The sequence below is a fragment of the Coturnix japonica genome, chromosome 5, assembly GCF_054131305.1.
Source record: "Coturnix japonica strain WE chromosome 5, WE-NBRP24, whole genome shotgun sequence".
Lineage (NCBI taxonomy): Eukaryota > Metazoa > Chordata > Aves > Galliformes > Phasianidae > Coturnix > Coturnix japonica.
In genome coordinates, this window is record NC_140667.1 from 47663559 (window position 1) to 47680604 (window position 17046).

At 36.8% G+C, this 17046-nt stretch overlaps 1 protein-coding gene across 13 annotated transcripts in view; it reads left to right on the top strand.

Moving 5' to 3' along the window:
* The window catches only part of TRAF3 (TNF receptor associated factor 3), a 65029-nt gene that overhangs the window by 21319 nt on the left and 26664 nt on the right, over positions 1-17046 (top strand). For 12 of the 13 annotated variants that reach the window (XM_015865638.3, XM_015865646.3, XM_015865647.3 and 9 more), the window contains 3 exons: positions 11219-11475; positions 14055-14106; positions 16347-16451. In XM_015865638.3, coding sequence (XP_015721124.2) covers positions 11234-11475; positions 14055-14106; positions 16347-16451 — 399 coding nt within the window. In that variant the 5' untranslated portion in view covers positions 11219-11233. Of the gene's footprint in view, positions 1-156; positions 258-11218; positions 11476-14054; positions 14107-16346; positions 16452-17046 lie in introns of all 13 variants that reach the window. The other variant, XM_015865639.3, reaches the window with a different exon arrangement.

A 17046-nucleotide genomic window follows, 5' to 3' on the forward strand; every position in this document is an offset into this window, starting at 1 on the left:
TTCTTGTGAAAGCGAGCATTTATTTTGGTGACTTTAGTGAGTTCCCATGTGCAGCACTTAGTTTCCATTGCATTGGTGATGTTATGAAAGGTTGATGTCAGGAAAATATGTTTTGGTTTCTTTTTTAATCTGTGTTGTAAATTCTTGTGCTTCAAGGTAGAACTTCGATGTGATGGTTGAGGGCTTGAATGAAACTACTGATCAAAACTCACCAGATAGAAGGAGGCTATGTAAAGGATAGTGTATGAGTCCAAAAGGTTTGTATGAATAGAGATTATAGAGATATTTTTTTACATATATCTGGAGATGGAAAAGAAGTGGCTGATGGCACATCATTAAGCACTTAAAATTTTTATATGGGAAGGGAAAAAAATTGGTAATATCCTTATTCAGCTGAACTTGGATACTGTGAATTTGTCCTAATTACAGCTGTTCCTAGCTTTCTGTCCTCTGTAAACACACTTAGAAAATCCATTAATTCAGTGAGGCACGGTAGCTGTTCGGACTGATAACGAAATGCATCCTTGTTCCAAAATGGGATAAGCTTTGCTTATATTATTTGCTGACAGCTGTGCTGGTGATAGCTGTGATTAGTAAAACTCTTGGTGCAATTGATGCCCAGGAGAAGAAACCACTAGAACTGTAGAAAGGAAAAAGTGTACATTGTATGCTTCTGAATACATAGCTTCGTCATTCTTTTTTTTTTCTTTTCTCCCTGAGTGTCATGAAAAGTACATTTTTACTTTCTTTTAAGATGGTTTATAATGGATCTACAGAATTTTACAGAATCTGAGCTAATGCTAGGAATTTTCTGTGCTTGACCTCAAAGTAATTGCTTCCAAGGTTGATAGAGGAAATGCTAAATAGATGCTTTGGAGCTACTTTTATTATCTTTATTTTATCTCAAATGTTGTACTTTGCCAGTTAAGAAATCTTCCAGCTTTGTCTACTGAAAGCAAATATTCATTGTCTTTAGGCTTGAATGAAATTATGGAGCGCAGAAGTGCTGCAGGCTCTGAGCCTGTCCCTAGTGTGTTCTAGACACTTCTTAACAGATGGAAAAAATCCCAGGAGCTGCATTGGACCTGTCTCCGTAGAAACATGCTTTGGAGTTTTCGTGTATTTTGGGACTTTGAGATACAGGTGTTCTTAACTGGTTTACATTTGAAGCTCACTTGTTATCTTCTAAAAGTAACAATGTAAGAGCTGCCAGGTAAAGGAAAGCCACTGAAGGAAAGGGTACTTACTTTGTAAAGATACAGAGGTAGTTCTGCTTAGGTATAGAGATGCAGGTGACTTGACCTCACTAGCTTTTTGTCTATGATGATATACCTAGTGTTTTCAGATCCTGTGATTGATTTGTCTGGATCATGAAGTGTTGGGCTACAAGACCATTTTAATTGTACTGTCTTGGAGAAGGAGTGACTTTTTACTTTACTTTTAAAATTTTCAGTGAAGACTTTGGTGACTCTTAAATCACAGTTGAAGGAGATTCTAAAAATAATGCTTTCTATTGATGTAGGATACTCCAGGTCAAGAAGGCTATAAGTAATATTGTTCTTATTTTGTCATTGAAGAGGAAAAGAGAAAGTGGTAAGGTCTTAAAATCATGGATCAGTGTAAAAAAAATTCCAAACTACTGCTGTAATATTTGAAATGTCATTGCCTAGATACAAGTTATTTGAAAAAAGTAGAGAATCACAGCTGTTTGTCCTCTGAATAGTCATTACTGATACAACATACTTTAATTTTAGGACTTAAACTGCTTCCTCTAACAGTGCAATACTTCAAAACTGGTATTTGCTCCAGTTGGGAGCTGCTTTTTGCATTTCTAGGATATGCCTGCATGTATCTTTATAATGCAAGCAGGTAGTCTTTGTTGGCTTGAATTCTTCAGGGAATCTCTGAGTATTTTCATTTAGTCTCATTTGTTTCAATACCTAGAGGCTGTCAGGTTTGGAATATAAAAATGAGAACACATAGCTAAATATTTGGTTGCCATTAATACATCAAGCAATTACTCTGTTTAGTATTTATTTGGTAGAGATTAATGTGATCTCATTAATATTAACCCAAGGAACCCTGTGGTTTTAAGTGTGCAAAAAGAATTTTCAACTAAAAATGGTAACATTACATTTCCAGCTTGAATACAAAAGTCTTTCTAAAGCCTTGTGGATGATGTACAAGGTGTGAATTTTTAACAGGTCTCTTAAGAAGTAGCCATAGTTTACAGTTGTTCCAGGAGTACGTTTGAAAGTGTGTCACAGACAAAATCGCCATCAATTTTTGATAATTAACAAAATCCTGTGCCAGAGACAAATGTTCAAAGGGACCTGTTGTTTGTGGGTTTTTGGTGTTTTGGTTTTTTTTTTGGTCCTTGGTTTATTATCCTGTCTAAGCTGATTGTGTAGAGATGGCTTATTCTCTGTATATCAACATTTACTGATCTGAAACCTCTAGAATGATCTGCAGGCAGCAAATATAAAAGTGGAAATCCAAATACTGTTGCAAACCAGAAGAAATGTGCATCTTTTCTCGTACAGACTTGGCCTTCAGTAGCACATTCCTGAAGCCTTTATCCTAAGAGAAAGCAACAAGTTGGTTCCTTTCCTGCATTGACAGGAAAATGTGTTTTCTAAATCTAAATCCTCTTTTGCAAATAAACTCAGCTCCTTCCATGAACACTTTTGTGAAATTAGAAAGTGCTTTAGAAAGCAATGAAATTAAAACAGTTTTGCAGGAAAGAAGGGGGCAGACTCTTTAGCAGGGTCTGTGATGACAGAACAAGGGAAAATGGTTTCAAGCTCAAAGAGGATAGGTTTAGGTTAGATAGAAGGAAAAAATCCCTCACAATGAGGATGGTGAGGCACTGGAACAGCTTGCCTGGCGGTGTGGTTGATGCCGCATCCCTGGAGACTTTCAAGATGAGGCTGTGGATCAGGCCCTGGGCAACCTGATCTAGCTGTGGTGTCCCTGCTCAATGCAGGGGAGTTGGAGTAGATGGCCTTCAGTGTTCCCTTGCAACTCTAAGGATCTTTTGATTCTATGGCTTGAGATTCTGACATGCCTGACATGACTTTTTTTGGTTTTGTTCCTGAAAACTTGAGTTATATATTTTCACTACAGATCTAGAAACTGGAATAACTAGAAATACTAGTACAAATGTTCTTTTCAGATTCCATTTAGAAATGTTTTTCTGATGGATTTTTCCCTAGTAGAGTAACAACAAAAACCCTCTTAGTTTCCCAGAATTCAGGATGGGAAGCCATAAAGAGTGCAATGCAAACACTGAAAACACTGAAGATAAACCTTTGGTCAATTCACTGAACACGTGGTCGATGTCCTTGTTTTTCACCATGTTCTGATGAATAATAAAATAAAAACAAATGAAGAGGGAGTTTCCCTTACTGCCTTTACTCCTCTTGCTTCCTGAATAAGAAGGAATGATTTTAGACAAAGTTGGAGATGTCATCTAGAATGGAATAAAAATATGCCCTGTGATCTGTTAATGAATGAATGTGTTACAGGCAATTTACTGTTAAGTATTCTGATGATGTAATTTGTTTTTAGGTTTTGGAATTTGATTAATATTTAAGGCTTTTCCACTGGGAAAAGGTAAATTTCTTACCTGAATTTGTAGAATTGTAGTCATTTGGACTGGGAAATGTGGGTTCATAGAAAGCAGGGTATGTATAATAATATATAATGATAGTAAATAATCTATATTTAGCTTTGTATGCAGGCTTAGAAAACTTAATCTGGTAAGACTAGAAAGCATTTATTGTTTGAGTTCTGTCATCTCAGTACTCTTGAATGGCTGTTTCTAGTTCCACAGTTTTGAATTTCAACATTGAATTCAAAAAGCACGGAGCCATACTGGAAGCTGTGTTTATTTCATTTGCCAGCTTCTTCTGTTCTCTTCTGTGTTCAGAATTTCCTGGGAGTGTTACTTTGTTAAACATCAGCTGCGTTTTAAAATTAGATTCGTATCTTTGAGATCCTTGAGAAAAGCAATTTTCATGTCTATTATTGCTTTCTTCAATTTATTATTTAATTTTCTGTTTACTGGTCTCTGACACATTTGTTTCTGGATCCTTTCTTACTACAACTGCCAGAGATGAAGTAAGGAGGGATTTTAAGATGGGTATTTTGAGATGAATTCATTAAAGAGTCCGCACAGATGCATTTTGCCAGAGGCCGGCAATGCAGGAGGTTATTCCTCATGTGCTTGTCAGTCAGCAGAGTAGATTATGATTAGAAGAGTATTCATTAGGGTTGAAAATGAGCTTCTGTTTCACTTACAGAATGGGACAGATTAGCATCCGTTGTTGTTGTTTTTGAAGGCTAACTTTAAAAGACAGCAAGAGTTTTTGATTCCTAGTTGGTGATTTGAAAAATGACAAGATTTTGGTGTGTTTTGAATTGATGTAGTTTAACACCAAGTTGTTTCTGGTCTTTTTTCTTTTAACCTTGAGGGCACACCTCAGGAGGAAAAGTGACTTTTTTTAGATCACTTGAGGGTTGGGTATCTTTTTCTAGGACTGTATGCCATGACCAAAGTAATTTGGAAGTGCCTTCTACAGTGATCCTTATTGATCCCTGTTAGAAATTGTCACGAGTAGCTCAAGCCTACTGTTTTTCCATCACTGTAGGCGTGACGAGGAAACATAGTCAGTTACTTTTCATTTAGGTATGTGTGTTTTGGCATTGCTACTTGTAACACACGGAGCTATGACTTATATGCTGTGTAACAAAGGGGAAGGAAATGTTAGACTTGCTGTAAAATGAGAAGTGGGGGAAATCTGAATTGATGACAATAGATTTCCATAATAACAGGATACTCAGGATGCAAATATAAACTGGTTTTGCTAGTATTCTCTTCAAAGAGTGTATAAAACAGTTCTGTAAAATGAAATTACCTTTAACTTGAGATAGACATTAATATTCTGGGAACACCTTAACTATCACTAAGGAAAAGGATTCATTTTAGAGTGACTGATTTTTTAATTTTTATTTTTTTCCCTTGTGAACAGAGTCAGTAGTTGCAAAACTGTAGGTTGTTGATCCACTTCTTTGACATAGGACTGGCACATATATTTCAGCCACGGGTTTCCCTTAAACAGCACAGGAAAAGATTGAAGTACACTTTGTATGGCAGTTGTTTGCTCATCTTTGAACCTTCTTGTTCTTTTAATGCCTCTACTAAAAACATCAGATAGTAACATGGGTCCTATTTAGGGGTTAATTTCATAATGAATGCAGTAATCTGGTATGAACTCTTATCTGTCCTACACATGGCAAGCTTGGACAGCATGTCTCTTTATCTGTTGTCCTGTCGCAAGGGCTTTCAAAGCTTAAGAGATCTTTGTTTTCTAAAAGAGGCTTTTGATTTCTTGTATTTCAGTTCACTTTATACCATGTTTTGGTATCCTACTGAGGTTACAAAGTAATTATTAAGAGCTGTAGGTAGCAAGTGCAAGTGGAAATAAATAAAAGCACTGTTTTCAGTGTTGCCTCAAGCTGAATCTTGGTCATTTTGTTGTAACTTATGTCACTGTCCAAAAGAAATGGTGTAACTTACAAAAATTTAATAGTTGAACATAGTGGTGCTTCAAATCAGCTTTCCTAAATTATACTGAGTTGCTTTTCTGTTTTGTTGTTTGTTTTTTTTTAATGTATTTATCCTTAACTTTTGTTTTATTTTAGTTATTCTTTCTCTCTTCTCACCTCCCGTGCTTCCCTTTCCCCCCGATAGTGCAATATATATTAGACTGTTAATTATTCTCAATATGTTATGGAGTAGTTACTAAAATTGTCAGTCCCTGAGCTCTTGAATACTCAAAAAAAAAATAATAATTAATACTATCTTATTACAAATATTCTCATCTCTTAATAGTGATGTAATTGTTACTTAGGGTAACAAGTATGTTAGAATTGTTTCAATGAAAGCATAGCCTAGCAGGCTTGCTAAATAGAGTTAACTGTATCTGGGTGATGTTCTTTTTGATACTGTAATTCACTTGACATGAATTGTTGAAAGATATGGAGCCAAAGAAAGTGAAAAAAAGTTAAAAGAATAAAACAATCTGAAACATGGTTACCACTCATTTTCTGCTATTTGCTCATCTTGCAAACAGGGGAAAGGGAGCGTGTTGTGATGTCTGTGACATACATGGTTATTTTTTGCAATATTTCAAGTTACCAGTATTTTATACTTCTTATGTCCTAGTTCAGATGGGAAAAGAAGTAATAGTCTGCACCATTCAAACCCCCCTAAAGGTGTTCCTATTTGTTCAATAGTTTTTAGCAAATTAAGCCCTTAAGCATTATGGTAAAATTTGCCCTTGTTGCTTGAGGAAATAGCAGTTCATATATCAGAACAGGCCTTTTTTTCTGTACAATATCACATTATAATTGCTATAAAAAGAACTCCTCACAGTGGGAGCTTTGAGCACTGGAGCAGGTTGCTTGGAGAGGTTGTGGTATCATCATCCTTAGAGGTTTTGAAAGGTCAACTGGACATTGGGCATCCTGATCTAGCTTTGAAGTTAGCCTTGCTCTGAACAGGAGGTTGGGCTAGATAACCCCCAGAGGTATCTTTCAACCTGAATGGTTCCAGAATGCTGCACCTCAGACTGTAAAAAGCTGGTAAATGACAGAAGCTTCTCATGCAGAGAAAACTCAGTCTTTTCTCTCTGTATTCAGATGTTTCTACATTACCTTCTTATATCCAAGTAGTGATCTTTTCCTTTTGATCTTCATCTTTTCTGTTTCCTGTATTATCTCAAGGTTGTCTTGAAACTTGATTTGCATTAGTTTGTGTCAGGTAGGAGGATGCTTAACCAAGTTTAAGGGGAAGTTTAAAATAGATAAAATACCCATTTAAAAGCTAAGTTGAAGAGCTGTCTAAAAGGTGGTGAAGGAGAGGTATATGTTCTTTTCACTAACGGTGTGCCAGGAATTTATTGGCCTAGACAAGAGGAGCAGGTGCTTTTGATGTAGTTGTGAAGTGGTGGCCCAGCTAATAGACCACACAGAGGCAGTGGTGATTGTGGTTCCACTTCCCAACTCACTGGGACACTACATGAAGTTTCTCTTTCTGTTCCCCACATAGGTTTCATGAAAATGGGTATCTTTCCAGTATGATCTTTAGCTCGCTCTCTAACTTAAGGTTTCTTTTTTTGGAACTCACTTTAGATATTGTTTATGTACTACAGTTGTGTTTGGGAAGCTTCTTTTGTCAGTGTAAATTGGAATTTGATGGAAAAGTTTTTCTGTCCTAAGTAAAAAAACAAATTAGACTTTATCTTTTGTTATCTCCTTCAGTGTTAGTGGAACATAATGCTTCCTTGAAATGACTGCTTGACCTTTCTAATTTTATAACTTTGGTAAAAGCTTATTTGCTTTATGTTGTTAGTATATTGAAACTGCCTGTTTGTGATCAGTTTTTGGGGGATGTTGTAGGTTAACTAAGAGTTGCACCTTGTTTCTGCTTGTTTTTGTTGTTGTTTTTCCCCCTCAGACGTGTACTTATTTTAAAGTTTTATAAATGCTTTACTGTAACTCTGTGTTCTTTCTCAGGAATAAAGAACTGGAGCTTAAGGAATTAGCTAGTGGTGAATCAGGAGTTAAGATTTAGCTTGCTGAACAAGGATTGACTTGATGGCAGCTTGCCATGCCTGTAGGAGTCAGAAGCTTCCACCAGAACTAGCATATCTTGAGTGTTCTAGCCAGGCTCATCTCACTTCTTTCTGGAAGTGGTTGTCTTCCCTATTGTATGCACATAGTATCTTACTGAGGCATGGCTTCAAAATTGTTTCTTGTTGGCAGTTTAAAGCATGACTATGGGGTTATAATCCAATTCCTGCTGTTAAAAGTGCCTGAAAAGGAAAAACTGATATCACAGATGACACCCTGTAGAGGTATGTAAACCATTAGAGAAAGCTGTTTGCGAAAGGATGGCAGCTGAAGTGTTTATACTTTCTACACTTACATTCATTGCTGATCTCATATACACATGTAATAGCATGTAACTCATGCATGAGTATGTAGCTGTGCTTGCAGTAGTTTGACTTGTGTGTGCAGTTTGTGATAAACATCAGATCTTCCCACCTCCTTGTTAAATGCAGCTCTTAGGTTGTAATAAAGAGGATTAGATGCGCTGTAGTATTCTATAGTTGCAGTTCATGAATTGCATCTTGTTTATGCAGCATAAGAAAGTGCTGACTGTTGGGAATACTGTAGAAGAGAATTCTTCACCAGGCTGGCTACTGCACTTTTATGACTGATATACTTTTCCATGAAACAAAAATATAAAAGCTGAAGTATACAAATCTCACGGTTATGCATATTGCATAGTAAATTTTATCAGTGGGCTTTCTGGTTGTTTTCTGTGACAAGATATCCAATATATCAATTCCAAATGGGGAGTCATGTGGAGCACTGTACGGCTTATTTTGGTAAGAAATCTCTTTTCAGCTGACAGTTCAGCCCCTGATCAGTTTCATATCTCTGTGAAACTCTCACCTGCTGCTCATTTGACATTCAGTATTCTTTCTCAGTTAAATCTTACCTCTTCTCCTTTTCACTCCTGCCTGCCTCCTTGTGACCAGTTACTCAGTTTCCACGAAGAAATGATGCTACTGAAGGACTTTAAATTGCAAATCGTAATTAGTTTCTTTTTGAAAGAAACTTGAGGAAATAAACATTCAACAGTTGTGTTGTGTAGGGTGTCTTTAAGTTCAGGCTCTTTGTACTGTCGTGATTTGCCAGTTTGCCCTTCAGCATCTCTTTCAGTGCCTCTTATTTGAAGTTGTTCTCCGAGTCAAATTCAGACCATGTCTTGTTTTGTTCTTGTATTCTAAGGAAAATCATATTCCCTGTATTTGTTATTCTCACCATTAAGTGTGCTTGGAGTTGTCTGCTGACTTCAAGAGTTGACAGAATGAGTAGTAGAAGTCTCAAATATGACAGAAGAATAGGCAATTGAAAAGGGAAAAAGAGATACTAGGATCTGCAAACCACAAATCAACACAGAACTGGAATCCTATGGAGATTTTTGAACTGGAAGCTCCAAATTGAGTGTTTCTCATAGTTGTACACAAGAAGCAAATCTATAGGTAGCTAAATTTCACATTTTTCTGTTAGTGCTTCAGAGTTCCTCAACTCGTGTCTGAGGTCACCTCTGTTCAGCCATGAATGTTCAGCAATGCCAGTCATGTCTTGTGCAATCTCTATTGCTCAACTACTTTCATTAGCTGCTTTCCTTTCTCACTCATGACAGTTCCCTTAACCTTCTTGTCTCCTAGACTCTTGTCAGCATCACATCTCATCTTTTGTGCTCTGGTTACAACCTCTGAAATTACCTTTTCAGTATTGTCATAGTCTGTTTTTATGCTTGCTGCTGAAATTCTAGTTCAGGCTTTGCTTGCTTCCCTGGTAACTTAATCTGAATTTCCTCATTAAAGAGAATTGCAAATTGCTTACAGTTCAGCACTGATTTCCCTCTCCTTCAGATTGTGGAGTCTAATGCCTTGGCAGAACAGTCTTTGAAGACTAGATAAAGAGCAGGCAGACATTAATTCAAATTATGAACCAGACTTTATATTAACCTTTCAGTGGACATAGAAACTCATTTTTTAATTGTTGTTATTGTTGGCTTTTTCTGGTTTTGAGTAAGACCAAATCGTTCAGTCTGTACACTGAGTTCTGAGGATGGTTTTCCTCAGGCTTACTCTCTAGTTTATTGAGATGCAGTGAGGCTTTCCCCTGGGATGGGAAGGTGCTGAAGTGGATTCTTCACTAAACATCTCTACACTTGCTCCAGTGGTGTTGGCACAGACATGAAGAAGCACCAGTGGCAAATTGTAATGATTTAAGAAAAAACAGTTGGCATCAGAAACAAAAGAAGAAAATTTGTGTGTGTGTGTTAGTCTCTGGAGAATTTCAAACCAGATATATAGATGAAAAATTAAATACAAGAAAATACATTTAATTACAAGGCCTCAAGATCTGCCGGGGAAGATTTAGATTGTATGTTGTGAATAATTTCTTCATGAAAAGAGTGGTTGGGCATCGGAACAGGCTGCCTGCTGGGGTGGTGGAGTCCCCATCTATGAGGTATCTTAGGGATATATTTAGTGTTTGACTCATGGTGTTAGCTTCATAGAATGGCTTAAGTTGGATTGAACCTTAGAAATAATCCACTTCCAACCCCCATACCTTGGGCAGGTTTGCCACTTACTAGATCAGGCTGCCTAGAAACCCCTTCAACCTGGAATTTGAACGCCTTAAGGGATGGAGGTGGTGATTAGGTAACAGCTGGACTTGATGATCTTAACAGTCTTTTTCAATCTAAATTATTCTGTGATTCTATAAGTCACAAGTCATTCAAAGCAGGTTTTTGAATTTAACTTGGGGTGTTCTTCTGTTCCTCTGCTAATTCATTGTATGCTGGTCTAGAGGTGTCATAGTCCAGGAAAATGGTTACTGTAATTCATCCTTTGGTTACATTAATGATTTTCTTAGCTGCATGTCAGTTGTACTTAGTCCTAGTTAATTAACCAAGTGGCCAAGTTATGTACACACATCTCCTCTGTTGATTAGACTTGTCTCCTGTTTTCTACATGTGGGAATTACAATGAAAGGTTGGAAAGGTGTTTAATGAATGAAAACTTGATGTTTTGCTCTAAAACATTGTGCCTTATGCATGAGATAAGGAAAAACTGTCAGTAAGGCTGTGTGGACTCCATCTTGTGTAGAATAGTAGTGGTTATGTGCTTTTTACAGTAGCATGTGAGTAGCATTGTGCATGGTACTACACCAGCACACCTGCTCCTCCGTACCCCTTGCTGCTACATCTAATGAAAGGTACAACTTCAGTATTACTGACATTTTTTCAGTGGAAGGATACAAACTCTGCTCTTTCTTGTTTCTAAAGTGATGGCAAAATTTAACTAAGACTGCTTTAAGGAATAGGTTTTAATACTTGACATTCTAGAGCCTTTAAAAATGTTAAGTATTTTACAAATTTGCTAATCTTAATATATTTACACATATATGCTCACTTCATATGCATTGTGTCCACATGATGACTTTCTTTAGTGATTTCTGGTTTTTTTTGGTAGTCTCTCAGATGCTAAGTTTGTTTTATTTTGTTTAAATGGAAAAATAGATCTTTGTTTCTCAGAGCTTGTCTTATTTTGTTTCTGCTCCACAGAAATTATCTTAGAGCATGGACACCAGTAAGAAGACAGAACCCCCTTTATCTGTAGAAATGGTACAACAAAGGGCCAATCCTGATCGCAGTCCTTCAGCATCAATTTATGTTCCAGAGCAAGGTGGCTACAAAGAGAAATTTGTAAATGCTGTGGAGGATAAGTATAAATGTGAAAAATGTCACTTCATCTTATGCAATCCTAAACAGACTGAATGTGGACACAGATTCTGTGAGACTTGCATGAATGCCCTGCTGAGGTATGTTTCCCATTGTAATGAAACATGTTTAAAAGGCTGGAAGCAGCTTTTAGCTTGCTGGTTGTTTTTTTATCTGTTACCTATGTGCTGATGCAGTCATTTGTCTTCTATTCTGGGTAAAGTTGAGATAACAGATTTTGTAAATATTGTCCAAATTGTTATTAAACTCTTTTAATCCCATGTGGTGGTGCATGAAGTAAAACCTTAAGTCTGGAATGTGAACTGAATAGCTGTTTCCCATGTTGACGTGTCTATTTTGATCCAAGATCCATTTGATAATATGGAACTACAGCTGTGTGAAGAAGTGAGCCTGCAAAGGCTCGTTGGATTGATAGTACCTAACCTACTGGTGGACTCAGATTTACAGCTGCTTGGTGGGATAAATGTTAGTGGTTGTGGAGCTTTCTTTCTCCATAAAACAGCAGAAAACACATAAAATTGCTATGTTTAACAGGTTCCAGTAGGGTCAGGAATGCCAGAGCATAGAACTGTGTGAGCCACTGTTTTAGACATAAAATAAATGCTGAAAGATGTAATCTTTTGCAATGTAGGTAAGAATAAAAGTGTGGTTGTTTAAAAAGAAATATCTAGATTTTAAGAAGTATCTGCGCATCAGTAGAAGTGTGTATCTTTGTCACTCAACTTAGATACGCTGCTATTGATTGCATTTAGCAGTGTTATTTTGACACTTGGTCTGATGCTTAGAGATTGTTCTTGAAGCTTTAATCTCCTGGTGTAAATAAGCAGTCAGTACTTCCATTCACTAGTAGGTGAGCAGAGGTGCAGAACAAAATGAGCTTACTGGATATTACATGTTGCACTACCAATATAGAGAGGATTTGATTTTGAAAACTCTGTTGACTTCCTGTTTACTTTTTGTGATCATCCTAACTCAAGGCAGTAGCCTATATTTCACTTGGAAATATTGTAGTCTCAGAAAGATGTACATCAGGAGTGCGTGCTTTATGGTAAAAGTGATTACATTGCAGGGTTATTACATTACCCTATCAGATGATAGAGAGTGACCTCCATACTGAGGAAATGCAAGTGTCTGTAGCTCACTAATTTGTTCCTGTAGGCCTTTTGCTACAGCATGCCAAATTGGAATGGGATGAGGAAGGCTTTTCTTTGAATTCTTTAGGTAAGGTGTAGTTTGTTGTAAGAAATGCAGTTATTTCTTTCTGAATATATGTTTTTGGAAGGCTCTTACACAGTTAATAGCAGTGACTGCAGAAAAGCAAACACCTGGCATGCTTGGATGTGTGCAGATGGACAGAGCAGATCCTTAACAATCCAAGCAGTAATGCTTCTGGCATTGCTGGAATCTGGGCAATTTTCCTTCCCTGCTGAGAGACATGCACATGTGCTTATTACAGTGCAGCTAGAATATGTGTAATTTTACCTTCTTTTATTTTCAACCAGTTTGTTACTGAATAGGACACATAGGTGAAGATCATCTACCATACTGCTCCTTCTTTCTAGTGATTTCACTATGTTTAAGTGCCTGTTGCAGACAAATCCTGCACAAAATTTTTCATTCAGTGTTGATATGCTGCTGCACACACACTGATTACATACTACTAGGTTCTTTTCCAGGGTTATTTGAGGACAAAGAACTAGCAGTCAGCGTAGCTAACGCAATAAAGATGTCTGCTCAGTATGCAACTGTAGCTTAAAAGAGTAAGTGGGATGCTTGAGTGGATTCAGTAAAAGCAAGGGAAGGATGACATTGTATCAAACTATATGCCCTTAAGTTGATTAGTTCTCCCTCCTCTTTCCATTCCTACTTTTAAAAAAATATTACAGATGTTGAAGCTGCAAGGCAGTTAAGATGCTCAGAAATAGATTCCGATGTATAGAATGGTTGTTTCAATGAGTAAAGGCCAGTGAGATGATTTGAAATAATAAACATAAAATAATCAAACCAATTTGATCTTTTACACTGGTCTGCAATGCTGCAAACAACGGCAACTTGCATAGTCTGTCAATTAGTTGCCTTGCCAAAAGAGATTACCTAGCAGTTACCTGGTGCTTTTCATCTATGGATCTCAGTGCTTTAAGAGAGAAATTGATGTGGCTATCCTCATTTTATGTGGGGAAAAAGGAACTGCAGAGGCATAAATAGATTTACTCAAGATAAAGGGAGCTGGGACCTGTAGCAGCTGTTAAAACCAGAACAGGATATATAATTCACTGTCAGAGAGAGTGAGGTTTAATTATGTGTTGTTTGAAAGAGGTCTGGATAATAGAAAGAAGCAATATTTTCCATGTTTGCACCGTCAGACAGAAAATTGACAAGAGCTGTGGATCGGGTGCAGGTTTCATGGAGAAAACCACTGCAGAGGTGGCTGGAGGCATAGTGGTGGTTTTATTTTCACAAGAATTCCAGACTCAGTGTTCAAATATTTTGTGGTAACATCATGTTGCCTCATTCTAGTAAACCGAATTCACTTTTAACATTTAAAAAACACTGTTGAATAATTGTAACTAACTAAAGTGGCTCTTAAACTGAAGTTCTTAGGCTCTTAAAACTCAGATGAGCTGAAATACAACGTTATTTATTTTTTTTTTCCCTGCAGCACTCCAAGTCCAAAATGTACAGCATGTCAAGAAAGCATAGTAAAAGACAAGGTATCGTTAAACTACTTCTTATTCAGGAGTATTGAATTGTGTAGCATACATAAGATGTGTTGTTATTTTGTGGCCATTACTTCATAAGCTACTTTCGGAAGATAGTTTTGTTGTAAAATCTAAGCCATATCTGGGAAGGCAGCTCATTCTTACTGTTAACCGCATGTCAGAGGACGGTGTGCCAGCTTCAACCTGAATGGTCCAGCCAGGTGTTGCTTCTGCTTTTCATAGCTGGGAGCTGCAGCAACACTTCACAATTATTCTCTCCTCAACAGAGGGGACAGTAACAAATACTGCATCTCCTGTAGGTATTCAGAGACTGTGACAGATCCTGGCAAATCTTGCTTGTCATTTGGCTGCAGACCAACATTTACTGTTCACTAACTTTGTTTTACAGGTTGTTCCATGAGCCACACTGGAACCATAGCAGTATGAAGTTACAGTTACTGTAATAGAATCAGAGACTTTTTATACGCATAAGTTATTTCACATGTAGATTATAGTCTTTCACCTTTTTTTTTTTTCTTTTTTTTTCCCCCACAATAAAATTTCTTGTGTGAACGAATAAGGGGTAAAGAAAATTATTTCTGACTTTGTATGTGGTCTATGTAGTTTTTTTACATCAAATTTGTCTAAAGTATTTAGTAATTCATGTGTGTGTGTGTTGGTAGTCTTTACTGCCTCGATAAATGCTTCTAGTCATAACCATTTTCAAGAAAATATTAGTCGGTACATCAGTCTCTCCTTGCCTTAACACCAAGGCATTCTCTGAACAGTGCTTAACAATCCAGTTCTGACATAGGTGGGCTCTTGAGGAAATCAGCCCAGTAACAACGATGTCTACTTGATTCATTCTTTCAATTCAGGCTTTCTAGTACTTAACACATATAAACATGAACATTTGTTGTGAAACTTCCTAAATCTCTAACACAGGAGGATGACATGAAAGGCAGCGTATTTGGAGCACATACGCTGAACTAACTGTGCACATCAGATGGTGATTTTTGGGAAACTGGAAACCAAAATCACTAAACAGCCTTCAGACATTCTCTGCAAAACTTTAAAAATCATTCTCTTATCATAATTACAGTTGGCAAAACTGTGCTTAGTAACACTGAATTACTTCGTGGGGAAAAAAAACCCAGCAAACACAACCAACCTACAGTGCTGAAAATTGGTTATTTAAATGAGATTTGTTGATTCATTAAACTTACATCAGAAAAGTAAACAGGAATCAGTGACCTGTGTCAGATGAGATTTGGATGAGATTGTTTGCAGTGTTTCGTTCTTTACTGATGCTTGGAATAGATTCATAGTTGCTGTGGACAGTTCTCATCCAAACTTCTTGTTATTAAATGGTAGTATGCAGAACAGTTTGGTGGTTAGTGCATATACTGCAGGAATGCTGCATCACACAATTCCATTTTTTGGTTAAGTAACCATGGTTGAGCATAGTGCTTTAGTATTTCTAAATGGTCACAGAAGAAATTACAAGTAACTGGAGCTTCTTATCCCTTCTTTTTGGACTAATAAGTAACAGTGTTCAGTCCTCTTTCCCAGTTTCTCCCCTTAGAATCAGAACTTCTTGGTAGTGCCATTATATTGTTTCTGAATCAAAGGCTTTGTGAGATGTCATCTGTAAAAGGTGAAAAATCCAAGCCCCTGAGTATTCTGCTTCTAATTTATTGCTGTTCTATTATAGATAAAAATGCTGAAAAATCTTATAAACACTAAAATGGAAAGATGGCTGAAACCTACTTGTCAGTGAAATAACAAACCTCCTCCAAACTAAGATGTTAAAAAATTTCTATAACTGTATATTACCACTGAAGTGGAAGTAGATGTTTGAACAAACCGGACTAGTTGTTGTGTTTTTCTCTGATCTGCTGTGCTTGGACTCTTCTTTATCTTACTTCTAGCCTCTCAGATAATCTGGGGAGTTCTAGCTTGTGCCTATTTTAGGCACAGAAATAGCAAAAATCTTAGTCTTTTCTTATAATGTTACCCTTTATTTTATTAGAGCTTCTGTCCAAGTACCTTCTTTCACTGGTCTGCTTCATAGTGGAGTAATCTGTGGTATTCATGTTTAGTATTTTATTTTTTGCACGTAAGGCTAGAATTAGATGACATTACATTGTATGTTTTCTGCTTTCCTTGAATTTTCATATTCTTGAGAGCTTTTAAGTTTCTGAAGTGGAGTGGCCTTTGATTTTTAATTTTTAAATCATTTTTTTTTCCAGGTATTTAAGGATAATTGCTGCAGAAGAGAACTACTTGCTCTTCAGATTTACTGCAGAAATGAAAACAAGGGCTGCAAAGAGCAACTTTCTTTGGGTCAATTACTGGTAAGCAATCTAAGAGTCAGAAGCCTTCTTTTTTGATAAAGAGTGAGAAGAAATCTTATAAATGAAAACGCTGGCCAGTGTCTTGATGTACTCACATGTGGTTGATGTGAACGATTTATGAAGTTGGAACAGAATTGAATTGAGTCCTAATGTGTGCTTTAAAAATGTGAGACATTTTGGGTGATGTTTTTGATTTTTATTTTTTATTATTAATGATATTTGTCTGATGTAAGTGGTGATTTTTACATGGGATTATCAAACCTTTGGCTTCACCTGATTTGCCCAGATGTTGTAGCTTTGTTTCATTAAGGCAGAACATAGCAGCAATCCAGTAACTTAAGAGTCAGGAAGGATAATTGTACACCTGCAGTGAAATATCTGAGTTCTTAAGCCTGCTGTAAATGAACCAGTTCAGGTATTTAAAAAAAACAAACAAACACCCTTAAAGTAGCATATATGTTTATATGAGATAATATATGTTGAAAAAGAATGCTTACATTTTTTTCTTAAATTTCTGTTCTGGAATTTTGAACATTTACAGTATGGAAGTTGGTCATAGATGTCTTTAGAGAAGATTTCACTATATTCTATGTAA